General features: G+C 36.6%; 2 protein-coding genes and 1 long non-coding RNA gene across 4 annotated transcripts in view; 2 read left to right on the top strand and 1 right to left on the bottom strand.

The window, feature by feature from the left end:
• Positions 1-4,718, top strand: part of LOC148347668 (melanopsin-A-like) — a 33,519-nt gene extending 28,801 nt beyond the window's left edge. Inside the window, exons 10-11 of the mRNA XM_088323235.1 lie at positions 1,543-1,614; positions 2,901-4,718. Coding sequence (XP_088179361.1) covers positions 1,543-1,614; positions 2,901-3,107 — 279 coding nt within the window. The 3' untranslated portion in view covers positions 3,108-4,718. The remainder of the gene's footprint in view (positions 1-1,542; positions 1,615-2,900) is intronic.
• Positions 4,719-8,232: 3,514 nt separating this feature from the next.
• ldb3b (LIM domain binding 3b) lies at positions 8,233-26,485 on the top strand. 2 transcript variants are annotated; one of them, XM_088323240.1, is made up of 9 exons: positions 8,233-8,448; positions 18,280-18,431; positions 18,515-18,590; positions 21,328-21,350; positions 22,560-22,757; positions 22,900-22,923; positions 24,351-24,520; positions 25,814-25,850; positions 25,934-26,485. In XM_088323240.1, exons 1-9 carry the CDS (start codon positions 8,353-8,355, stop codon positions 26,028-26,030), a joined length of 873 nt encoding a protein of 290 aa, XP_088179366.1. In that variant the 5' UTR covers positions 8,233-8,352; the 3' UTR covers positions 26,031-26,485. The 2 variants fall into 2 exon arrangements, with proteins under 2 accessions (XP_088179366.1, XP_088179367.1); XM_088323241.1 differs by lacking the exon at positions 22,900-22,923.
• Positions 11,276-24,522, bottom strand: LOC148347667 (uncharacterized). The gene is made up of 3 exons (XR_015847913.1): positions 24,395-24,522; positions 17,378-17,504; positions 11,276-12,071 (listed from the first exon to the last, which is right to left on the bottom strand). It is a non-coding gene; the product is annotated as an uncharacterized LOC148347667 (long non-coding RNA).
• Positions 26,486-27,894: the final 1,409 nt, after the last annotated feature.

The following is a 27,894-nucleotide window of genomic DNA, read 5'->3' as shown; positions in this document are numbered from 1 at the left end:
AATGGTTTATGGTGTTTCTTTAATTTTATCAAAGCAATGAAAAATATCGAAAATTATTAATATTGTAATAAAGTTAAACTTGAGGTGGTATCTTACAACAGAGTAGTCACGTGGTGCATCATTCTCCAGAGGATGTGCTGCATCCAAGTGAGTCAAAAAGAGAGTAGAGGCTAATATAGCGATCACATACACTATATATACACAGGATGGGCATTCATTATAAGGCTTTTTTTTGCAGCTACAGAAAGATGTTTTTTGCCCCTAGACTAATACCTTAAATGATGAATATTGTGTTAATTGAATGTTTTATGACATTTCTGGTCCATTACCGAGTGAATGGCGCATAAAATGTAACAGTGAAGGGGACCTGAAGAGGTCAGTTGAGTTATTTCATGGGCGTGCCATCATGCGTTCTTTTATTGTGGGACAGCCGTTATTTAGAGCATTTCCGTCTCTCTATGTAATCATCTTAGTTCACCCAACACACACACAGCAGATTCCAAGAGGCCTCCATTACAACAGGTCCAAAAACTAATCCAGTAATCTGGGAGTTTCAGATTTAATCCACCACTTGCATTACGCCTTACTGCCCAATTCCCTTATTGGAACAAGAGGACTACGACAGCATTTGATGATGTTTTCCGTCTGACCTCTCAAATTTGGTCTCGTATTCCCTAATCTGTAGTATTTTCAGAACATGTAATCTCTGCTCTCATACTTTCACTTCCATGCAATAATCCTAACTCACATCTGGATGACTATCACTAACTGAAATGAAAATGTTTTTTTCTTCTCAGTTGATCAGTTGAACAATATTGCTGATCACAATCACAAAACATTGAATACAGCGGGAATCGAACCCGGGTTGCAGCGGTGCGAGCGCCAAATCCCAACACTGGATCACCAGTGATATAGAAAAGGCATTCATTGTCGCATCATTTTGAATCACGGTGACAGAGATAAATATTTGGGAAGAAAACAGTGCCGTCCTGAAAGATATAAATAAACGCCACAAGAAATCACGACGAGGGAAATAACCCTTTGGTGCATCTGATGATGACTTGGACTTTGAAGGACATTATATGAATACATTGTGAATTTTATTTTGGCATTATGTTCATCTTTCACGTTGTCATTGAATGATTTAAATCATGGCCGCATGCATTTAACAACTTGTCATTTACAATGCTTAGTCTGAGCTGAGAGAAAGTGAAACCATTTTTCTACTGGTTTGTAATTTAAAAAATAAGGAGTTTGCGTTTCACAAGATTGCACATTACACACGAATTAACAAATGGTATTTCATCTAAAAAAAAAAGGTCATGTTTATTGGTATCATCTTTTTCCACTTTTTTAGTACAATTGTCAACTATGGGGCAGTTCTTTTCAAATTCAAAAAAACTCACATCTTGAATAAGAAACACGTTTCCACTTGCATGCAATAACATTGAGTAGCATAGTTTTTAACTTTTTGTCGATTAAAAAAGTAACCTAAACGACATGCCTATTTTGTGGTGTAATGCACTGTTTTCGTGTGCTCAGAGTCTCTCGGAACCCGAGGACATCTCCATGTCGGTTCTGGGCCTCCTGCCAAAGACTCACCTTCCAGCCAGTGTAAGATTCATGAGACACAAAATTGTCCACATATTTGTTTTAAATATTTGTCTGTACTAACCTTTTCTGGAGGCCATGCAGCAGACCTTTAATTTCTATGATACTGTCTGATAAAAATCATAATAAAAACTGAAAAAAACGCTCAGCAGGCAGCACAAGCACCTAGGGCCAAACTTCGGACCCCTCACGTTAGAGGCTTGTTTTTCTTCTCACATCTGAACGACTCTGACCTTTGCAATGAATGAAAAGCTGAGCTTTTATCCCAAAGGTCCAATCAAATGCACGCTCGTTCCTCAAACAGAAAGGAAATGATTTGATCGATAAAGAGCGAGTCTAACGGGTCCACTTGGTGAAAAAAGACGCTCGATTCATCAGTGCCACCGATTAGTGCGGCAATCATCTTTGACCACTTCCATGTCTTCCCCTGACACCAAAAACACTAGCAGAGTATTGAATGCCTGCCATAACTCCATACCACTTAAGCCTATTTTCACAGCCTGTGAAACTATCTTGTTGACTCAAGTCAAGTAGCACACTTTCATACACACCTTTGGATATATGAAACGAACTTTTGCCTGTCGAGCACAATGTAGATTTAACAAATGAAGGAACAAAAAGCCTCTATGTTAAAAAAAAGAAAGATAGAAGGAAATAAATAAGTTACTTATCTTGTGTTTTAATTCATCTGAGTTCCCTTGAGCTATAGTTTTTCCAAATAGACCACCTATATAATCATGCTATCATTGACACTAACAAGTGTACATTGGTACCCTGCTATACAAAAATGCACATTAATCAACAAAGCAACAAGACACCAATGCATACCTGTTAACATCAATAAATTGCTCCCGTTATTGACGATTGCAATTCCCCTAAATAAGCAACAACACACCTTACAAACACAACATGGGACCCATTTACTCACAGCAAGACAGCCTATGCAGAATACCATGACAATATAATCAATCTACGATGACGTCGTCTGCTATCAGTGACCAAGAGCCAAAATGGGAAAGGCGAGATCGGTCAAACAAAACAACTTTTTATCATCAAGCTCTGCCCAGAACACCCCCCCCCCCATTCCTCTTGACTAATGTGTTCCGCCCCAAACAGCTTTGCTGAAGTAAGATAAAACCAAATAGGTAAAGTAAAAAAAATAAGCATAAGGGCCCCGAGACCCGAGCATTGTTAACACATACTCAAGAGAAAAGATTTCACTTTCAACTTTATGAAGGACACCTTAAACAAAGCACCTTTAAAGATCACAGGAAATATTTGTTTTTCAGCTAAGTCGAGCAACAGACGAGTTTGGCCCTCGGCTTGTCTGCAAGCCCAAGCCCGCCATTATCATCACGTCCATATCCACCCCGTCTATATTGCACAGCCCGCCCGGTTTTCACGGCAACCTTGGCAACTACAGCAAAAGCTTCAGCCCTGTCGCCAAGGCGTCGCTGGATATCGCCCGGCTGGACTCGCCTTCCGCAACAGCGTGAGCGCCATCTAATGGACGCACACCTGCAGAAATGTTTTGTTCTTTTTTGTGGTGGCATGTAATTAGAGAACAACAGCGTGCACGCCATCTAATGGACTGACACTTGCAGATTTTTTTTTATTAGCATGTTAATAGCCAACAATGCTAATTTAATGTCCCAGCATGCACTAGTACCCTCATAAAAGTCATCATCCAGCACATTTTGAACAAGAAGATGGCTTTCATAAAGTGGGTAGGTTTTTTTTGCACAATTAATAAGTTGGCCCTAGCTGATTTAATGATCAGATATTAGCACTTTTTAAATCAGTAAAGCTTAGACATATTTGGCTTATTTTTTACAACATAAAACAAAGCTTGATATTTAGATTATATATGTCCCAAACAAATTTTTTGGGATGCTAAAACGATCCTTTTTTTCCTGAAGACTATCCAATCGCGCTTTTCATTCTCTTACATGTTTGCCTGAAGATGGACAACAGTAGATAATGTAAAATTCCACTGTTAAAGTAATAGATTTAAAGACGACACAGAGTAAAACAGTCAATTACCCAGTCAGTAAGTCATACGCAAAAATATCTTCTTTTTTTAAAATTTCATTGAATTGGTTATCAAACTTTATTTTAAATGTGCATATAAAACACACTCTTAAATCAAACAGATTGATTTCAGAGCTTGTACAGATACAGTGTACATCTCGTGTGGCATGGCGTGTTAAAAACTGCCTCAGTCATTCATGATAATCGCCAGCTGACGCACTACAAATTAAAACTAAAAATAATCCGTCTAAAAATAAAAATGAAAGAAGAAAGTGCATTGGGTGAGTACTATAACAATTTCTCCTCTCAACAGCCACGATCACATTAAAGCACAATATTTTGATGGATCACTTCAGCTAGATTGACTTCACTCCCCAAGTCACAATTCTTTGAATGGATCAAATTTCGGGAATTACGATAGAAACCTTGCTGTTGTCTAGATGGGCTTAGAAACACATATCAAAATGTGCACAAGTCCAGCCACGCAAAAAAAAAAAATTACTAAAACCCTAATGGTGGAAGATAGAAATATCCATCGCTCGCTGAAACATTTACTATTTATTACTCTGTAATTAATAACTGCATTTCAGTAAAAAACTAGTTTAGTAAAAGAATGTAAAGTTATGTTTTTTTAAAAGAGTTTAATAAGATGAATAAATTAAGGAAAAAAATACCAACATATTCAGGGATTTAAAAAAAAAAAAAGCAAAAACTATGCTTTTGTAAATACTTGATGGGCTCGACAGAAACCTGCAGTAGGCTCTACCTTGCCCACCCATGCGCTATATGGACACAAGTATCAGGAAACAGTGGCTATTTTTGCAGCACCTTATATACACTGTTTATATTAAAAGAGATTTGGCCTCCATAGTTTCCTCTAATTTTTAGTATCCCCAGATATTAGTCTGGCATATTTCTTGTTGTGAATGTAAAGAGGGGTACTGTTGCCGTTTATATATGTATTGTAATAGATCGATGTATTCCCGGTTTGTTTATCGTTTGTACAAAAATGTATCGGATGGTTGTTTTTATTTATTTTTCTAAATAAACTTGTTGCTACATTGTGTAAAACTGTAGCACGAATGGAGAAAATGTTTTGGAGTGTGAGTGGAAGATGCGAAAGTGTGCCAGAAGCCACATGAAAGCTATTGAGACAAATGACCAAGATAAGGATAAGGATGGCAAGGCCTTCCTGTAGTGAATCAAAATCACACTAGAAACATCTCCAAACAAAATGCTTCTGACCTGTTGGAACAGAGGTCGGGAACCTGTGGCTCGCGAGTCAGATATGGCCCTTTTCAAGAGTACGTATGGCTCAGAGACAAAATTTTATTTGTAGAAATCTGTTCTTTGTCATTCCATTTATGGCACAAATAATGTAATGGTCGTTCACGCAAAGCTGAATCAAAGCAGTGATTTTCTCCAGTACATACAGAGCACAGTTTTAACTACGGTTTACAGTCAAGGTGTCTCACCAACAGACTTTGTTTTGGCTATACGTAAATAAAGATTTATATGGAACCTCAATAAACAATGCAGGTTCACCGTTGAGGCACTTTATAATGAAAACCTACAAAACAAACTAAATACCCAAAATGCCAGCATAGGACCCAGAGCAATTTGATTGGGATATAGCAGTAGGGATGGACGGAGCTATGCACATAGGCACGTACTCCATACTGTCACTCGCCCAGCGTCGTCTGCACCGAAAGTAAATACGTTGGTATCCTCAATTGCAGTATTTGGGGACATTTTTACAAAATAACTTTGCTCACACCTTGAAACCATTTTCAGACAAAGGATTTTAAGTGTGATTCTTATATTGATTTGCACCACAGGCTGTTTTTATTATCCATCTGCACTGCTTATCCTGGAGCCTATTCCAGCCGGCAGTGGACACACTGAACTGGTTGCCAGCTAGTCGCAGGGCACACAGGGACAGACAACTCGCTCGCCCATTCACACCTACGGACAATTTGAACCGGCCAATTAACCTGACATGCATGGACTTGGAATGCGGGAGAAACCCAGAGTGCCCGGAGGAAACCCACGCAACCACAGGAAGAACATGCAAACTCTGCACAGGAGGGCTGGTAGCTAGATTTGATCCCATGACCTTAGAACTGTGCTGCGGACGCCCTAACCACTTTCCGCCGTGGCCTGTCGTTATTATTTCATTAATTTTGTCAAATGTCACATAGTGAAATGAGATGCGCTGAAGAATAAGTTTTTGTCTGGAGAGCAGATCGGCGGTTTCGTGAAATTTTGTCTTAAATTACAGGGTGCTGATCAAAAATGATCATATTTTGCTTTCATGGCTCTTCGAGTCAAAAATGTTCCCGACCGCTGTGCAAGACCTTAAGCTGAATTTCGACCAATGGGACTGTGGCACCCTCTGCAGGGTGGATACAGCGTGGCGTACAGTTAATACACATTTGAACTTAAAATAGCTCTATTGGAAAAAATGCACTTACAATTGTGGAGCATCAAGAGTATAACATTTTTAAGGCTAATTAGACTGTTTTCTTTTTGTGGTTGCCTACAATTTATCTTGGAAAGCTCCATGGAAAACGTAATGACAACTACATAAATATAGACTACAATCATACAAATCAACTCATGTCACCGCTCGCAAACACCCTTGAATCCCCCGTCTTTGTTTTTGTTATTGTTATTTTTAGCCCCACAAGTGGTCACATGGCATCCACACGTTAACATTGATATCTGCATTTTCCTTCCTGACACAGTTGACAAATTAAATTAAGTGTGACAAATCCTCTTAGCGCTCCTGTTTATTTTATTCATTTTCTGCTTTTGTAGATTAGTCGACTGTGACAAACGCAGGTGGCATTGTTTGTTTGCAAGTGCTGCTGCCTACTCATTGAAATGCTGGCCACACAAGTGCCTCTCCAGGGACAAACTTATGTCACACGACGTGGACCGCAATATAAACTTGGTCATTAAATAGTAGCATGTTTCTTAATCAAATGTTGCTTAAAATCGACTTCTACATGTTCTAACGCTTTTTTTATTCTGCAAAATTCTGTGCATTTGAGAAAATAATTGCAAAAGAAAAAAAGAAAAAAATATGGGCTTCAGTAAATACTAATGCACTGATTTGATTATAATTAGATACTTTTTAGGTTTTAAGGGTTTGGGGAACACTTTATTTTGATAATATACAAAATATTTCCAAACAAATTGCTAAGTTATCAGCAAATACGGTTTGTAACGAAATACTGATTTTTTTTTATGTTAATCTTGATGTTTTTTTTTTTCTGTTTGAAATTGGACTAAAGAAAACATGAAGGGACATGTAAAATATTTGTCTAATAGATGCCCCTGTATTGTGTCGTGCAAACAAAAATAAGTGCTACAAAGCAAAGAAGGAATACAAACTTTAGAGACTATAAGTGACCAAACTGCATTATGTTTCTTCATTCTTTTGCCGAGAATCTCACTAGGTTTTATTCTTTTAACGTGGCAGACAATCATGTAAGCTACGTCTTGGTGAGCCTAATGTTATGCAAAATGAACCACCAGAAGGCGCTAAATACCAAATGTCCTTTAAATTTCTTATATTATGGGAAAAAAACTTCTGAATTTGTATTTTTAGTGAGACATGAAACATCAATTTAGATGCTGCATTTCGAAAATTTGATGTATTTTTTCATATATTTTTAAGGGGACAGTGTGATAATTAAGCACCTCTCAGTAGCAGAAGAACCCACCATTAATTAAAAAAATTGTTTAAATAAGAAGCAAAAATACATGATCATACAAACATGATTTTTTAAAAATAATCAGAGGTCGAGAAGTTTACTTTAATTTCACATAACAGGATCCTCACCTGATGGGAACTGACATCTTACTGCTACCGGTACCCCAAAAAGTCAGAAAGGCTGGGCAAAAAAATGATAAATTGCGCAATTTGGTCACTTTGAGTCCTTCTAGTTTGTATTATTCCTCGTGCTTTTTAGCATTTGTTTTCAGTTGCACTACACCATCCAGCAAAAAGTAGTGGTCAAATAATGCACAATGTCAAGGCATTTTCCAAGTATACGGGGGCCCAACTTTTCAAAAAGTAATAAAATGTATTTTTATAGCAAGTATGCGGAAACAAGCTTATGGCAGTACTTTTTATTCAGTACTTTCTGAATTTATTTGCATGAATGCAAATGAGAACTCAGTTCCTGTCGTGCGGTCATGAGGAGAGATCAGGCGAGTGCGAGAATTTGTTGCAGGCGTACGACGGGTCTATATCGGCCGCTTGTGCTTGGGCACTGAGGCATTTTGGGGCTTCTAGTTACAAGCCTTATAGGGGCCGCAGGGGCCCCCACCTATGCCTTTAGACTATTTTTAGGCTTGTTGCTAAGGGGCAGCATGACTAACACAGATTCATTCAAATTGGTAATATTTTAATACTTATTATAAATGTTTTAAAAGCATTTATTTTGTTTAGGTTGTGAAATTGACGTTAGGAGGCAAGTTAGGGGCATGGCTTGTTTCTCGCTATGTTTATTTGTGCGTCTGAACCCAGCCCCTCGCACCGCCCCACCAGTGTTGGGGGTGTGCGGCCCCTGAGGTAAGGAGCAGCGGCAGAGGTGGCAGAGGCGGGGTTAACTGCACACAACACCAGCAGGATAACCAGGGCCAGCGCGGAGAGCCAGGACTCCCAAAAGAGGCGAACGAGCGTTTCCAGAAGCCGACATGAGCACGTACACAGTGACGCTGAACGGCCCGGCGCCGTGGGGTTTTCGGCTGCAGGGCGGGAAGGACTTCAACATGCCCCTCACCATCTCCAGGGTAAGAGTGGCAATCAATGGGCGCTGGATCAAATCGATAGTACAAAAATGGCATCCCTTAGGAGGGATTTTGGGGAACTTGACTCATGCATTGATGATTTTTAAGGAAGTAATTGAGGTTTTTTTACATGAAAAAGGAGCCACTGAGAAACACGGTGGGCAAAGTGGTCTTTAAATAGTCTGTAGTTTGCAATAGTCTGTGGGCTGTGCAGCCCTTTGAGACTCCTTGTGATTAAGGGCTAAAGAAACAAACATGACAAGACTTTTATCACTATGGGTGAGATTTGGAGATGTATACAGGTTCAATTATATTGGGTTTCACAGGGAAAGATAATTGTAAAGCACTCATTATTTATTTGAAGAACTTGTGTTGACAGATTATTTTGGGGCAAGACAGGGCGGAGGATGCCAAGTACCGAAATGTTGGTTTTGATGACACATGACTCTTCTACTGTGGGGATCGTTTTAAGTTTCAGAGGTCAGATCTTCGCCTCAGTTCCCCGAAAGAAAGGAACTGAACTGGCAAGAGAAAAAAATAAACCTGTCCTATAGTAAGCCCAAATTCTATCAAATGTATAAATGTGTCACAAGGAAATTAATGGTACAAAAGCTAAAGCACTGCTTGCTTCAGTGACAGACTGCTGTCACCGTCTTATTCCACGGACAGACTGAGGAGATCATTTCTCCCTCGTGCCATGAGGCTCTTTAACTCCACCCGAGGGAGTAAAACCCCACATTAAACCCCAACCTCACATTCACATATTTTGCAGTATTTGCCGTCTATTTTTTTGGAACATTATTTAAATGCTTGTTTTACTACATGTTATATTGGGTATTATGGAATTCCATCTCTCTTTTTTTTTTTTTTAACGTGAGGATGCAGTTGGAAGTGTGAAATTCCCTACGGGAATGAATAAAGTATCTATCGATGATTTTTTCCAAACCTTTCATCAGTGAAAACCCCAGTCCAATCTTAAAAATCAAACTTGGCCCATGTATACAGCAAAAAAAATGCCCATCCATTTTCATTCGTCTTTTCTTCCCAATTCAATTTTTTCCATTATGTCATAATGACTGTAGTATGTTTTTAGCCAGCAGAGGGCGCCTCAATTTATTGAATGAACAGTCTTTGCTTGCTTATTAAATGTCATTTTGAGAAGCTTCAAAATGGTAAATTTGCTGAAAACCCGTTAGTTTAAAAACTAAATTCGTTTTAATTGAAGATTAAAGAGAAAAAAAACAGAAAACTGCTAAGTTCATGTTGAAGCTTGAATTAATGTATATTAAATCATTAGTAGATATTAATAAAAAACAGTTTGGTTTGTCAAACTTACAAGGTTTATTTTTTATTGAGGCTTCGGGCAAGAAATCAGAAATTATTTTCTTAACATGGGTATTTCAACTAAATGGCAGGACCATGAACAGCTATTTCAGCATTTTCAAAACATGTTTTTTCGAGGACCAAATTTGAATAAACAAATAGATATCACTCACCATTAATGCACTTTAGAAGCCTGTTGCTGGCCAGTGTAGTCCCGCTAAGCGTTCACATTTAATCCGTTTTCTGGACCACAAATTCTCATCATTAGCCACTTAGCTAAGCTAGCCGGAGTTCCTTTCGGCTCGCCTCGGCTGTTGCTGCCGCCAGTTAACCGCCGAATGAATGTTGGCCGCGGCCTCCATTTCAGGCAAACAGTTCATCGTTGATTTTTTTCTCTTTAATATACAAAATATTATATTTTATTCTAAATATGTAATTCCAGGACTTTTCGACTGGGTTTGTGAACAGAAAAGTGTTAACTAATTATTTTTCAGTCGCAGCCGTGTTGACAGTCTTCTTTTTTTAAAAATAAATTATTAGACTCACAACTCTTCAAAGTATAGCGCCCTCTGCTGCCAAACAGGAATATAATTACTATAGAGTACTATACATAACTACAGTTTCAGAACCGATGAGGAGCGAAATAAGAGTATTATCGTTCTTTTAAACTTAGTAAACCTTTAAACTGAGAAATAAATATATATGATTTAAACATTTTAAGTCGTTATCTTTTACATTTAGTCTTTCGTAAATGGCGATCCCTTAAGTTAACAGTAACCAGATCATTGATAGTGTATTAACGATAGGTTTCAATGTTTTTGTATTGTGCAGCTGTTTATGAGCAAATATTTGGTTATTTCTTTTGATCAATTATGCATTCATATAAAAAGCCACAAATGAGTAGCAACAAGACCAATGGTAATCATGCATCCCAAATTGAACCCAATTGACTCCTATTTATGAACAGACCCAAAAAATAGTTTTTTTGTAGGTTTTTAATAGAAGCAATGGTTTAGTTCGCTAATAATACACATAAAGTTTAAAAGGACAAAATGAGACTAAAAAAATCCTCTTCAATGGCCATTTCAATTTATTCATTCGTCATTAAACCGCTTATCATAGCAAATTTGTTATTAACTAAAAAAAAAACTGACAAAGTTAATGTGACATTTGTTTAAGTGAGGCCATTTTGAAATTAACAAAATTCAAAATCCTGCAGTGTTCTGGCAAAGTATAACTCGAAATTTTTAATGTTTGATCCTTATCAGAATCTATAAAATATAAAAAATGTAATTAATAGCTACTTGAATCAAACAAATCAGATTTAATTAGTCATAATTGGAAGTCACACAATGTCAAATAGTAAAAAATGATCAAACTGGAATGAAAAAGATGTGATCACACACACAAAAAATACAAATCTTTCACTTTAGAGGGAAATCATGTAGATAAATACAGTAGAAGATAGATAGATAGATAGATAGATAGATAGATAGATAGATAGATAGATAGATAGATAGATAGATAGATAGATAGATAGATAGATAGATAGATAGATAGATAGATACTTTATTCATCCCCTAAGGGAAATTCACATTTCCAGCAGCATCCCTGAGCTGAGAACAGTACAATAATAAAGCCAAAAGAATACAATATACAAATACCCAGTGTGACGTGCAAATGCCCACTGTAGCGTGTTATATAGAGTAACTAAATAGTGCTACACAGAATACATATTGCAGTAAGATTCGGTAATATCCAATGTAGGTGGTGTGGTTTAATGTGGGCCTTTACTCTGCCGGGTGGAGTTAAAGAGCCTCAAATTCTACACATTCTCCCCTGTAACCATCAAGGGAGAATGTGTAGAATTTGTCCAGACCTACAAATACCTGGGTGTGCAGCTGGACAACAAACTGGACTGGACTGCCAACACAGAAGCTCTATGTAGGAAAGGGCAAAGCCGACTTTACTTCCTCAGAAGGCTGGCCTCCTTCAACATCTGCAAAAAGCTCCTGAAAATATTCGATGAGACAGTAGTGGCAAGCGCCCTCTTCTATGCGGCAGCGTGTTGGGGAGGCAGCGTCAAGAAGAAGGATGCCTCTCGTCTCAATAAACTGGCTAGGAAAGCGAGCTCTGTTGTGGGCAAAGAGCTGGACAGCCTAACAACAGTAGCTGAGAGACGAGCACTGAAAAAGCTGAGGTCAATCATGGACAATCCATCGCATCCACTACACAGCATTATCTCCAGACAGAAGAGCAGTTTCAGCGACAGACTGCTGTCACTGTCTTGTACTACGGACAGACTGAAGAGATGTAGGAGGGAGGAAAGACAACATGCAAAAGGAGGTTAATATTTTTTTTAAATGTAATCAAACGGGAAAATAAATTTGTGTTAATGAGATACAAATGTAAAAAAAATGCAAAACTGAAGCTTTTCATTAAAAATAACCAATGTAGCAAGATTTCTAGGTTATTACATAGTGACTCTAAAAAATAATCAATACTAAAGCTAATAATAAACTAATAAACCAGACTTTTAAAGAAATATATTTTAGTAAGGGGTAAAAGAAATTCTCAGAGTAACTGAAAAAAATCGGATTTTAAAAAAATAATCACCTAATATTATAAATCTGGTGGGAAGAGGACTATTTTGCTTGTTATTGATCCAAATTTTAATTACACACTTTAATCTGAGGGTCAGCAAACTAAAGCTCTTGAAAAGTTTGAAAACACAAAAGTGGGTAAAGGGAAAAAAATGTGTATTTTTTGTGCAATGGTTTTCTTTACATTAAGTACTAAGGGTTAGAGTTTAGTGTATGGGTTTGTTAGGGTTAGAGGACGGGTTTAGAAGGTTAGGGTAAGGGTCAGGGAGTAGTATTAAGAGTTAGAGGTTAGGTATTGGAGTTAGGGTTAGAGGGCACGGTTAAAGGATAGGGATATGACTACGTTTAGGGAGTTAGAGCTGAAGGTTAGGGCTAGGATGTAGGGGTAGGGTATAGATTGAAAGTTCAGTCAAGGGGTAGGGTAAGGGTTTGAGGTTAAGGATCAGGGTTAGAGATTAGGTCAAGGGGTAGGGTAAGGGTTAGAGGATAGTGTTAAAGGGTTAGGGTAAGTAGGTAAGGTTTGAGATTACGGTTAGGGGGTAGGGGCAAGGGTTAAGGTTAGAGGTTAGGAAGAAGGCTAAGGGTTGGAGAGTAAGCTTAGGGGTTAGGGTTGGAGGTTAAGTTTAGGTCAGGAAGCAATGGCTCGTGAGCCATATATGGCTCTTTTTATGAGTACATCTGGTCAGAGATAAAATGGGACTAGCGCAATTATTAACTCTATTGTTACATACGAAGGCATCTTTGACACGTGCAAAGCCAGGACACATCTAAGTTTTGAAGTGGTTCGGACCAGAGTATATACTCTAGGGCACGGCCTTAACCACAGTTTACAGTCAAGGTGTCACAGTCTCTAAGGAAACTTTTAAATGGTAGCTCATTAAACAATGTATGTTCACTGTTGAGACACTTTATGATAAAAACCTAAAGAAGAAACTGTAGACACCCCAAAAAAAAAACAACAACAGCAAAGCACCCAGAGCAATGTTATTGGGTGAGCGGTAGGAATAGGTGGAGCTGTACACAAATTGTAGGCATCTCTTCTCCCTCGTCCATTGCTGTCTACACCAAAGGTAAATACGTTGTTATCCCCGTTTGCAGTATATTATAAAATTCTTAAAAAAAGAACACCGATCACACCTTGTTTGGAAACCATTATTTAGGACAAAAACGATGGTCAAAATTAGCTGCAACACTCCTAAGCAACTGTGGGATGGAGACACATTTTAATTTGTATGTTTATATTGATATGGGACAAAGGCTCTGGCATGATTATTTTTTCATAGATTTTATCAAATCACCAAGTCAAACAGGGATATAAAATGTGCTGGAAAAAATAGCTTTTGAATGGAGCGGGTTTGGTGGTTTTAATTTTGTATTAAAATAAAAAAATAAAAATTAATCATTTGTGCCTTTCCGGCTCTTTGGGTCAAAAAGATTTAGAGAGTTAGGGGTTCGAGGTTAGGGTTTAGGGGAAGGGATTAAATGTTTTATGATGTACGAATAACCTTTTCTTTTAATTTAAAAATATATATATTTTTAAATGAAGCTTTTTATTTTTTTGCAGCAACTGACACCTTTGTTGTTTTTTTTTTGTTCTTTGGTCTGTTATGGTGCTTTGAAAATGTTGAGTTATCAACCTCTGCACTAATCCAATATATATAAAGGCGAAGTCAATAGGGAGAACAAATGGGGGGTTGCTTTCAAAGGGGCAGTTGCAGTTGAGGGAGGGGAAGGGGCGAGACGAGGGTGGGTTCTTAAGTCCCTGGCAGTCCTTTTGGTGTATTTACAGCTTCCACTATAAATAACACAAGCAGGTAAGATGAGGTGGCAAGCTTATTCAACTGTCCCGGGGTGACCAACGAGGGTCTTTGGCCTCTCGCTAAGAGGAAAAGTTCTCACCTTAAATTCCCTGACTGACAAACGCGTATTGTTTCCTGATCCGGATCTCGCAGGCGGCAGCGGTTCTGATCCGAGCATCTGCTATTTCGGGTGGCAACGGAATTAAAGGGGCTGTCGCTTGTTGACGCAACGCCGGCCTTGACCGATGTGGCTCTCGTTTCCCGACGCTTTTGCCAACTACTAAGAAAAGCGGGACCGAAAACAGAATGCCTTGTTTGCATCTTGTTAGCCAAACGCGGACCAAATGATACTCATCTGAGATGCATTTTATTTATGGACCTCTTTAAGGGACATTGTGAATTTTTCCCCGCCCGGATTTAAATAATATGCAAAAATACAACTATTTTAAAGACGTGCATTTACAGATGGCCATACTTTATGCTCTGGTGAATTTTCCTTTGTAATGTAACAAAAGAATGTATTATAAAAAGTTTTTTATTTAATATATATATTGTCGGAGAATTACGTTTCCTTTGCTCATCTGGGTTGTGAAATGGGTAAAACAAACACTGTTTAAGTTTTAATCTGCTCACAATTGAGGAACAGAACCAAGTTGTTCGAAAAATGCATAGTTTGAATGGCCGAGAATCACTTTTATACTAGGAGGGCAGGTTATGACAAAAATTAAACTTTAGAGGTAATCAAATACTCCTTACTTTACACAAATCCTTTTCAATTTTTTTGCATTTTATCATGTTGAAGTTTTGAGTTTTTCCTTGCTCTCATGTAGGTTTTAGATCAGGGGATGGTGTCATAATAGTCAGTACAGCCCTTTGAGACATTTTGTGATTAAGGGCTATACAAATAGATATGACTTGACTTGACATTTTGTATAAATACTTCTAGGTTAAGAAATGTGTCTTTCATCAGCCTTGCGTAGTGGGAACTGAAATAAAAAACAAAAATCTTGCGAAAAGGCTGGAAAAAAGAAAAGGAATTGGTGTGACGTTCTGCAATTTGTATTCTTTTTGGTGCTGTTTAGCACTCATTTTCGGTTGCACTAGACAATACAGTGAAATCTATTGGTCAAATAATATGCTATGTACATTTAAGAAAATACAGCTAATCATAAATAATCATAAATCAAGAAATCACATTTTACAAAGTTCTGTTGTCTAAAAAATAATATTCATATACAAACAATATATAATTGTTATTTTGGTGGACTGCATTATTTCACTTAAAGAAAAATTCGAAGTCAATTTTGGTTGGTTTATTTCGAGGGGGACGAAATCCAAATTTCTACATTGTGAAAAACTACAGATTTGTTTTTCTAAAAATGTTGAAAAACTATTTTGCAACTTAAACTTTACTAAAAGATAGAATAAAATGTAAGATAAGAATTGTCAATGCAAAAAAAAAAAAAAAATCCCCCAAAAAGTGTGCCTATTTTTCTTAAACTAGATAGGGGAACACTGAAAAGTAAACTTTAAAGAAAATAGAGAGCTTGAAATAAATTGTTTGGGCAAAATCCTGTTTTCTCTAAAGTAAATATACTTTAATAATAATAATCATCATAATAATTTTTTTTTAATAATAATAATAATAATTTCCTTGTATTGTTATTCTGTGTAACAATGTACACAGAACGAAATGTCAATTGCACCTGACCCGTTGTAGCGAGCCGATGCAGCCGCAGCCAACAGAGGGCGCCGCCGACCACTTTTTAAGTCTTAGGAATGACTCGGCCGGGGCGCGAACCACCGACCTCCCAGTCTCAAAGCGGGCGCCTTACCATCTAGGCTACTGAGCTGGTTACATCAAACCTTCCAAAAAACAAACCTTCCAAACCTTGATAATATTATCTAAAATAAATGTTTTTTTTTTTGTTAAGAAAGATGTTTTCCTGAAAGTAAATCAGAATGAAACATAGTGGGGGAATAAAACAACCTACAAAAAGCTCTATCCATGTTTTGCATTAAGATTATATTTCATGTATTGCCCAATATTGCGATTGTGTATGAATAGGGGAAAAAAAAAAATTCCAGAAGTCCTCTAGGTAACTTCACTGTCAAACCATGCTCTCTACAACTGCAATCAATTTAATGTCCCAAGGCAAAGACGAAAATAATCTTCATAAACATAAACATGACCTCAGAATCCCCATACGTGTGGGGTTTTGTGTGTGTACAGGCCAAACTTAGGGCACATTTTTTCCAACTATGAGAAAAATAATTCTTACCAAAAATGTAGCCAATAAAATGGCTTGTTATTTCAATGAATATGCATGCAATTAAGAAGTTGGATTCCTGAAAGTAAACAGAAAATTCGACATGCGTGAATGTCAGTGGCAGGTGTCTGTATGTGCGTGTGCAGAGGGTCCCGCGTCTCGGGCATCAACAACCCAGTTTATTTTTAACTGCGTGACCATTCCCTTGTAAGTTTAGACTTACTGTATGTAGAAATCTGGTCTTAAAGGGCAAGTGCATTAACTCATTGAGTGTCATAATGTATAAATACGTTTGACAAAAATAAAAATACACATTATTAGTTTTATTTAAAAAAAAACTATTATAAATGCTTTGGCACTGCTGATAAGTAACTATCAAGCCTCTAGGCATGATTTCAGAATGATAAATCACCACCAAATGCCAGGGTGGCTTCGATTAGTTCCCATGTCTACGCAACGAGGAGCCCCAACCTCCTTGTGTTGCTTCCTTTATTCAGCGATTGGGAGTGTGCCCGAAATTATGGGACCACGTCACCGGAAATATCTGGCTCTGAAAGGTTCTTGCAAAGTTAATGTATTTTTCATGCATAACTTCAGTGTTTATGCAATAAAATTTTATTTTGAAACGAAATCCTCTAGTGTTTATGGTATCACAATCTGAAAAAAGCATCAAAGTGAAAGTTCTGCTTGAAATGCATTCTTTCAAATAAGTTATTTTGGAAAACAGTATTTTCAAGAAACTTATTAACTATTGTTTACTAGACAATGGTAAAAGCTAGAAACACTTGTTTCTAATGAAAGACGAGTGTTGAAGATTTTAACTTAAACAAAATTCTGTTAGCCTTCAAAAATGAGTTCAAATGGAAAAAATTGGCTGGTACCCACAATTCCAATTTGAGAGAAACGTCTGACAACAAGTGAGTTATTAAAGCAATACCTTAAAGTGCTGACAATTTATTTTTTATTATATTGTTGGCTTTGTCCGGGGGTCAGCAACCTGCTGTTCCAGGGCCTCATGCTCTTTAGCGCCGTCCTAGTGGCTCCTTAGAGAATTTTCAAAATTGCTATGAAGCAGAAAAAGAAGAGGGAGGGAAATACACATTTTTAAATTTGGTTGAAGGACCAACACAAATCAAAGCTTCTTATCATTTTTCAAGGCTGTAAAAATGTATAGAATATTAAACGAGTATTTTCTAGTTCAAGGTGTCTCCTGCCCACTGCCAGAAGTTAAATGGGATAAGCTCCAGCACCCCGTGACCCTACTGAGGATAAGCTGTACCGAATATAGATCTATGCATAATTTCTATGTAGAGAATTTGTACACCGTTTTAATAGCCAAATTCAAGCAGTTTTTATACCTTTTCAAAGCAGATTTTCCCATTTTTCCAGTACCTGTCCTCTGACACGTAGTGGGCGAAGACGTTTCACATGACAACCATACAAACTAATGCCAGCTGCCGTTAGTCATGAGGGAAGAAGCAATGCAATCGCAAAGCGAAGCCACCAGAGGAGCCGTGTAGCAGTCATTTTTTTGCAGTCTTGATTTATTCTTCTTCATTTAATGAATATCATTTTGAGTCAGACTTTGGGGAAAATGTTGCAACAATTTTAAGCACTTTTCAAACCTTGAAAACATAACAAAATTCAAGGCTTTTCAAGAATGTCTAGCACCCGTACAAACCCTGCTTGTATGAATCATTTTTTGTTTTCAAAAAGCCATTTTTGTGGCTTAGAGGCGTTCTATTTTTTACTTTTATTTTTTGGGGGGGGATTGGTCAGAAATGGCTTATTCAACAAGTATTTTTGGTAAGGATTACAGCTTTGCGTGCTTTATTTCAGATAACCCCCGGGAGCAAAGCGTCAGGTGGAAGCCTGGCACAGGGCGACATCATCTCAGCCATTGACGGCGTCAGCACCGACGGTTTGACGCACTTGGAGGCCCAAAACAAGATCAAGTTGGCCACCAGCAGACTCGTGCTGAGCATGCAGAAGTAAAATCAATAACTGCCGTTAAAAAAAAGGAAGAAAATGATAAATAACCACACCAATAATTCAACATATCTTCGAACATCAGGTCAAGACGCCCTGCACCCGTCCCCACAGCTACTCCTAGGATGGACTCCCCCATGCCTGTTATCCCCCACCAGAAGGTATGCACACATAATGTTAATAAAAGAATTCACACTTTAGTTCATAATAAATTAAAAACTATCGTATAAGGAATTGTACATAATACCAAATCATTATCACTATCATATACATTATTACGTTATTATTTATTGAAAGGTACATTGTGTAATATTTGATCACTAAATGGCACTGTACTGTCCAATGCTAACAAAACCAGTGCCAAATGAGCACAGCATAGAAACAAGATGCCAGACAATCATGCCGACGACTACTAGGTCTGTGTTCCGCTATGTAAGATGAATATTCATAAAAATTAACGTTGGTATAAAAGTTCGTGTATCTGTGCCTATTATTCAAATAAATATGCTTTTACTGGATGAAGGTTTTTTTTAACCACTATGAAGCACTGAATATTACATGCTGCCCTTTTAACATAAATAATAATTTTATAACTTTTGTCATTTTATTACATATTTCTAATTCCTTATTAGTAATAATACCACATTTATTCGTGCTTTAAAGTGTGCCTGTTGTATTTATTTTATTCTTAAATATTATATTTTGGGACCTAATGTGTATTAATACTTATACTAATACTTTCATGTAGGCACAAAAAACCTGGTGGCAGATATTTCATTTTTTGTTACTTTAAAATTATTATTTTACACAATTAACTTCTTTCAAAATATTAGTAACTTTTTCACTGAAGTTTTTATAGGAATAAACATTGAGGGAAACTAAAGTAATATTAGGAAAAAACTAAATTAAAATTTAGAAAACGTGTTAGTAATATTGAAGTTAAAAACAACAAACTTAAAAATAAAGATCACAATTTAAAAGAAAAATACATTTAATATAAAAAAAATAAGTGAGTTCAATTCTGAAAAAAAGAAAATAGGAAAACATTTTAATAGAAAATAGTTAATATAAAAAAGTAAGTAAAGTGAGTAAAATATGTAAACACAAATTTCAACTTAAAGGGTGCTATTATTATTATTATTATAATTATTATTGTTGTTAAAAGTCAAAGTGGGGGCAAAAGAGCTAGGAATCGGATGCTATTTGGATGTTGTGCGTTGCTATGGCAACCTATTGAAGCATCCCAAAGAGTCCCCCCTTCTGAGTTGTTGTCACTGTCATTGCGGGGAGCATTCACTAAGTCAAGTGTCCATGGCACGTGCCTGCTTAGGACGCCGCTATGGGATGTGAGGGCGGCATGCCATTGGCTGACGCCAGGTCCGCTATCGCACATGCTAGCAGAATGTTCCTTGGGTTAGACCTCGGACGCTAATGTTGCGAATTCCGTCTCTTTTTTGAGAACAGTCTCTTTCGACTCAGCCTTCATACGGCTCTTGAGATTTTTGTTTTTTTTTTAACGATACATCAATAACAATAATTAAACATTCTGCACCAAATTAATAGGTATATTTAAAATGTATAATGCTACCTTATTATAATAGTGTTTCTTGTTTCAGTATACAGTGAGCTTTTACCTCATTTAAACTTTCAAATTGTTTATAAGCAAACAAAGTAGAGTTGACACTGCTCACATAGACCAGTCATGCGTGCCTGAAAGAGAGAAAGAGAAGGAAAGAAGCCAAAATGAGAGAAGAGAGAAAACAAAGATAAAGATAGATAGAAAGGAAGAGAGCAAAAAAGAAAGAGAACAAGGGAAAGCAAAAGTGATAAATAGAAAGATGGACAGACAGCGACCAAAGAGAGCAAGACACCCAGAAAAAGGGGATGAAGAAAAAACAGAAAGAGAAAGAAGGAAAAAGGAGAAATCCAGAGAAAGACAGATAGGATAAGAGACAGGTAAAGAGAGACAGAAACGAAGATAGAGAGCAAAAAAAGAGAAAGATAAAAACAGATGGAGAAGAGAGACAGATAGTGTGAGAGAAAGAAAATGAAAGAAAGAAATAGAAAGAAAAACAGAAAGAGTGAAAGAAAAAGAAGGATTAAGAGCTAGAGAGAGAAAGACAAAGAATGTAACAAAAACAGAAAGAGAGGGAAAAAGAAAAAAGGAGAAAAATATGGAGAGAAAAGCGAGGGAGAGAGAGGGAGTTAAAGAGACAAAGAGAGAGACAGAAAGAAAAAGTGAAGAAGAGGAGAGAGAATGACAGATAGAGAAAGAGAAAGACATATATAAGAAAGGAAGACATATAGAGCAAGAGAGAATGCAAATAAGATATACAGGAAGAAAGGAACAGATTAAAGGGGGCAAGGGGAAGAGAAAGTGATTGAGAGAAATCAAACAGAAAGACAAATAGGAAAAGAGGAAAAAAGAGGAGAAAGAGAGAAAAAAAGAAAGCGAGAAGGAGGGAGAGAGAAAGAAAGAGCGTTTTGTAGGGAACCCAATCAATAAGGAGCAGGGTCATAGAGCCAATTGGTATCCGCAAATGACCCATCACCCTTGGACGCAGATAGGGTGTTCCTGAGTGGGCGTGTGTTATAGGTGCACCAATGACATAACCGGATCAGGTGATGTGTGAGTGCAGGTATTTGAATCTATTCCAGGCTATTTATGAGCCCCCCTCCCCCTCTCTCTGTCCGTGTCATGTGATTGAGACCCCTCTGCGCTTGTCACTCACGTTGAGCGATACCAGAAGAGGGAAGGGATGGGTTGTATGACGACAATGATGATGGAGGATTACAGCGTATCGGATTGTTTCCAAGCAGCGTACATCGTGCCATTGTTGTCGCGACATGAGGTCATCAGCCTCTCTAATTTCATTTTTTTTTGTGTGTACGATTTAGGTCATCGCCAACACCCCTGCAAAGTCAGTATCTGCTCGTAAAGTGCATGAAGTGTGCAGTGGGAGTGATGCCGTGAAGTCTGACAACGAATTGATCGCATTTTAGAATTAATTAAGTGTTAAACAGTTTTACAAAAAAGTGCAATGCCTAAAAAAATGTATTCCATACAAAAACTACCAATCAAGGCTTATTTTTTCCTCAAAGTACAAATTATTTTTAATATGAAACTATATTGATATTGATTAATATTTGAGGGTTTTTTTCTCTCTTTATTTTGTCCTTGCGGTAAAATGCTAATAAATATTTATTTATTATTCATGTATTTTAAGACTTATTTCAAGTAAAATAAGGAATAGCAATACTTAAAATGAGCATAACGATCTTCTATATTTTTTTCCTATTTCACAACATTTTTTCGAAATATTCGCAGTAAGAGAAAGATGTATTTTTTCTTTTATATTTTTGCCCCGAGAAAGTGGGGCTTTAAAAAAATTCTGAATAAAATTAAAACTTCTCCCACCAAATTAACATACAGATTTTCTATTATTGATTGTGTTCCAAAATAAGTTTTTGTCTTTATAAGATAAAGCAATGCATAAAAAGACATACCTGACAACGTATACATTTTTTTTTTTCGTATTTTATACATTTCAATCATTCAAAATTGTGTACGCGGTATAAAAAATGTTGTACACAAAAAAAAGTTACAGTGTTAGTGTTAGGGGATGATGTGGCGGGAATCGTACATGTTAATAAAACCAGGAACAAAGTAATAAACGAACAATGGGGCACAAACAAATGATATGTCCAAATCAAATCACACCAGAACTAAGTTGAAACCAGTAATAAAAAACGAAGTTGGAGATTGAAAATGCAAGGAGCAAAGTAACAATTGAACGAGTGGGCACTCAACTACTAAGAAATTCTCCTCTTTATTCTACATAGGCTGCCTGGCTGTGAGTAAATTGTTGTGTTTGTAAGAGTTATTATTGCTTAATGGGGGGGAATTGCAAGCATTCGTAGGGGGAGAAATGGCTGAGGTTGACAGGTATGTAGAGAAATAAAAAAATACCCATTCTTCTGAAAATGCACCAATTCTCATTGAAAATTTGCATTGTCACCCTTGGATTAACATAAGTGCATGCATGGGGGCGTTTGTGGTGTTTAACAAGAGCACGAGAGCGCCCCTGCAGGTATCTCAACTCACAGCTTTTCCTTGTTTCTTGGTGCAGCTTGGAGTACACCCCCAGCTTCAACCCAATTGCCCTGAAGGATTCGGCGTTGTCCACCCACAAACCCATCGAGGTGCGCGGCCCCGGCGGGAAGGCCACCATCGTGCACGCACAGTACAACACGCCTATCAGCATGTACTCACAGGACGCCATCATGGACGCCATCGCAGGACAGTCGCAGGCTAAAGGCCATGAAGGGTGAGCTCGACCTCCCCACATTTCTCCGGGTCATGTCCCCCACATTGCTTTTGCTCATTCCATGCTTACCTCCTTCCTTCACAATTATCATCATTTTCATCATCATCCTCCATCCACTGCTGCCACCTGACCATGACCTCAGTGAAGAGGCGGGATCCCCCCTAGCGTGAGTACCCCCCACCATCGTCTAAACATTTAAAGGAGACAATTTAGGCACACATACAAAAACCATAAAGGACTTTTAGAATGAAGGCTCCACCTGCAACATACAACATACTGGTGTGCAGGTCCAGCCACAAAATGGAAATATAAACCAACAAAACCAATCTTGTTTCGGTTCACAAAAATTGTAAGGGATTCGAATGCAATAAGTTGTAAATAAATGTTAGTGAAGATTTTTTTTTTCACAAAAAATGTAATTTGTTTGATATAATTATTTTTTAAATGACCCAATTTTATTAATTTCTGGAAATTCTTGGGTTACATGGATATTTTTTGTAAAAACCTTTGCATTGGTTTAATCAATATAATTATGTATTAATCTGGTTACTTATTTATGTTAGTATACATTTATTTTATTATAAATGTATTGGTTCACCTACTTATACACATATATTTTTTACATTTATTTATATTTATTTTATTCATTTTCTCCTATCATTTATATTCCTATATTATATATAGCCTTATATGTAGATATATTTTTACTTTTGAATATTGATTTTTTTACTTAAATATGTCTCTCTGATTAGTTGTATATTTGTTTTGTTATAGATGTATCTGTTTACTTATTTATTCATACATATTTATCCAGTCATGTATTTAATTTCTTTATTTTTACTTACCAAAATCTCCTGCCCACAAATAAAGTTTTAAATGAAAATGTTTTCATGAGAGGAAAAAAAGAGAAAAAACAAAAATGTAATTTTGATGTAAGACAAAAATTGAACATTAGAAAGCAATATCAAATTTTTCTTACCCCAAACATATTTTGCAAATAATTTTCCCCCAAAACATTGCATTTTCTATTTAAAGGGGCACAGTGTAATATTTGACCACTAGTTGTCGCTCGCTGTGTTGTGTCGTGCAACTGTAACAGGTGCTAAAAAGCACAAGGAAGAATACAAACTACAAAGACTCAAAACGACCAAACCACATAAATTTTCTTCTCATTATTTTGCCAAGCCTTTTTGGGGTTTTTGGGAACCTGTTGCAGAAAAATGGCTTTTTACATATTAACATTAGAACACTTATGTTAGCTCCCTCCAAGTGAGGCTCGTGTTATTTAAATCAATATAAATATGTTGACCTAAGATTATTTTAAAAAATGCATGTCTATGTAATAGTTCAGATATTTTTGCATATTATTTAAAGCAATGTTTTTTCCTACACAATATCCTTTTAAAGAATGAAGATGTTTGCAGTCAGTGCCTGCAGTTTGCGGACAAACAGAATGAAGTTGCATCTCCAATTTCTCATCCCCTTTTTGATAAAAAGCCGACCACAGCCACAATTAAATTTGTTGCTTTTTGTTTCCTCTCCCGCTTGCCCACAAGAGCAAAAATCTGACTTGTATTTGTGTGTGGATGTCAGTTCGGTGCTGCCCATGAAGGACCCGGTCGTGGACTGCGCCTCACCCGTGTATCAGGCAGTCATCAGGCCCACTGAAAACTCCTTGGACTTGTCCGAGTGGGCTCGCCGAGCCGCAAATTTGCAGTCCAAAAGCTTCAAGATGCTGGCGCACATCACCGGAACTGAATACAGTCAGTATATCTCTCTGCAGCCGTCACAAAAGAGGGAAACATTATGTTAAAATAACAGAATAAAGAGACAGAATGTTGAGGTCAACAATTCTTTTTAAGAGAAAATATCTTTTCATGAACATTTTTAATCACACAATGTTAAAATTTTGACACTTTTGTTCCTTTATTTTGTAATTTTACTTTTTTGTTTCTTATTTGTAGATTGATATTTTTACAGTGTGGAGCTCAATTCTTGATGTAAAATATAGTAAAATAAAAAATCATCGGAATATACCATAACACCAAATAAAATGTACTTGTAAAGATCAATTATTTTCTTATTTTAGATTTCCCATTTTTAATTGTTTTTATAAAGTGTGGATCTGCAGACAGAGGAAACAATATGAAAGAGGTTTGGTCAATAAAAAAATAAATAAATAAAAAAATTCTTCTGAAAAAAATAACTACCAGTATGAACAAAAAAATTAAATCGGAAAATGTTTATTATTTCTTAATATTTTTTTATATTTATTTTTTGCAGTGTGGGACTGGAAACACTTAAATAAAATACATATACGATACAATTATCAAGTTGAGGAAAATTATCTGTTGAATAAACACGAAAAGAAAACCTGAGAAAATTATTCCAGATGTAAAAATACTTATTTTAATTTTTTTTTTACCAGAATCTTTGAATTTTTAAGCTGCAAGCATGGAGGAAAAAATCTAGTAAAATAAGAAAAATAAAACCTCAATCTATTAAACGTATCTCTAAATAGTACAAAATACTTTACCTTGGAACAATATTTATTTTCTCATTTAATTTTTATTTTAATATTTAACCAGACTTTTTTCTGATAAAAAGGAACTGGAAAAATACTTAAAGCTATTTCTCACTCCAGATATGGGAAATTTGACTTATATTTTCTCGTTGTTTCACTGAATTGTTCTGTTTTTTTTTGCTGCGCATGCTACACTGTTTTTTTTAAAAGGTTTCCCAAAAAAAACAATAACTTAATATCCAATCGAAAACTATATTTTTCTACCCCAAAAAAGTTTTCTGTCGCATGTATTTAAAGCATATTGTAATTTAGCAGCTCTTTTACTAAAAAATACTGACAACCAATTTACGCTAAATTAAGTTCCTTTACAAAGTTAGCATTTAATATCTAGTTACTCACTACAGAGCTTTACTAAAGTGCCTCTTGACAGTTTCAACACCATCAAAGGCCTCAAACAGGAGCACTACTCCCACCTACTGTAGTGGGTGTGCAACTGCACCATTTTAATGAATCCTCTCCTTTGTCCACACAGTGCAAGACCCAAATGAGGAAGCTCTAATGAAGTCGAGGTAATACCCTGCACTCCCACCCCTATATTTTCCTAACCTTTCCTCTATTCTCATCAAACATTAACTTTACTTGCCTCCCCCAGAGAGAAGTTTGAATCTGAGATGCGAGGCCCTCGCTTCGCCAAACTGAGGAAATGGCACCACGGTTTGTCAGCACAGATCCTCAACGTGAAGAATTAAAGCCTGTGGAGCAAGGAGGATGGAAAAAGCGAAGAGCAGGGCCATGAAGCATTACAAAACCACACAGTTAATCTATGAAAACGCGGGAGGAACGTAAGAGTGTCGCTTATAGATCCGTAGAAAGTGAAAATGTTTGTGTGAGAATGCCTCCGTATTTAGATCCTGCGTACCGTATTTACCGTACACAGTATATATAGAGTAGGCCGCATATGTATACATGAATGTGTCATGCGTGTAATGTGTCTGCTGCAGAGATCTGCATATTGTGTTTCCTCTGCGCTCAAGTGTACAAAAATACACAATAACACGTTTTCCCGCATGCGTACATACACACGCGAGGGGTTTGGACATGCACGCATAAGGAAGGGGATTCTGTAAAGATGCACTCCAAATACACTGATGTCAATGTGAATAAATGTTTCCCTAAAATGACATCAATAGAATTTGCAATAATATTCTGGTGATGTGTGTTGTTTATTTTCAACAGAAAATATATTTCTGTGTTTTTACCAGGGCTATAAAGGTACAGTAGAAATCATGGGAAATATGTAGGAATAATAAAGTAAAAAGAAAAAAACATGTATTCCTGACTCAAAAATAATGGTGGACACAAAGTATCAAAAACTGAAACGTCAGCTCAAATTGGAAAGACTAACCTGACTTTAAAGCGCATCTATATTTAATACCAAAGAATTATTCTGGCAAATCTTATTTTCGTTTTTTAAGAATGTTTTAACTTGTTCAGAATGGAATATTCTGAGTCAATACCTTAACCTTAATTGAAAAACCTCACTAGTTTTGAACCTATTTTGAAACGATAGTTCACTTTCAAATACATAATTTATAATCCTAATCCATGTTTATATCAAATTTTTAATCATCTGATATTTTTCAAAACCCAACTTGAAACCCTACCTTTAACTAAGTTAAAAAACCATATCTGAAACTGTAATCGCAAATATTTGGCCTAGTTTGCCACTCTCCAAACCGTACTCTGAAAATGTATGATAAGTGTTTAGCTCAACTTGGCCAACAGGGCTAAAAGTTGATATCTCCAAATGTAAGAAACCTTAATTTAAAATCTCAAGCCATGGAACTGTACTTTGAAAACCCAACAATTCTCTAAAACGTCACCTTGGAAACCCAATTTTTCTTTAGTACTGTAATTCTAACCAATTCTACAACCTAATTTTTGTATAAGACCCATATTAAAAACACACAATTAAAACCAAGCCACACCACAATTAATTTTTAGAACCCAACTTTGAAAACCAAGTCTTCTAAAATAAAAAAAATTAAAAACATTGAAAGATACTGTTTGAATCTTAAATCCTAAAAAACGGGGTTTACACTTCCCATTTCAAACCATACTTTGGGTATTAGGGTTCAGGTAACTACTCAAAGAATAAGATAATACTACCCCTAATCAACTTGATACCGCAACCACCTTTGAAACCCTACCTTTTAAAGCTCATCTTTGTTAAATCTTCAACAGATCATTTTAAGCACAAGCACGTTTTAACCCCAACAATGTATTATATAATAGATGAAAATCTAATCCAAGTTGAAAAACACTATTTGAAACTTTGATTAGCTCAATTTATCTTTAACAATATGGGTTCAACGTCAACAAATCATTTGAAAACAAGCATGCTTAAACCCCTAACCATGCATTTCATTATTCTTCGAAACCATACCTTACAACATGAGGTAAGACACACTTTAAAACCCTAACCCTCATTGTTTAGTCTAGTTTACATCATTCAAGTTGAGAATCTTCACTTTAAAAATGGGGGTTCTTTCTTCCAATAAATCTCATCATGGTTGCCAGGACAAGTTTAGGATCAAAACCATACTGTAGGTT

Source organism: Urocampus carinirostris, chromosome 19, assembly GCF_059441175.1.
Source record: "Urocampus carinirostris isolate Australia breed hairy pipefish chromosome 19, RoL_Ucar_1.0, whole genome shotgun sequence".
Lineage (NCBI taxonomy): Eukaryota > Metazoa > Chordata > Actinopteri > Syngnathiformes > Syngnathidae > Urocampus > Urocampus carinirostris.
Note: the sequence above shows the minus strand (reverse complement) of the source record. Positions and strands in the feature narration are given on the sequence as shown.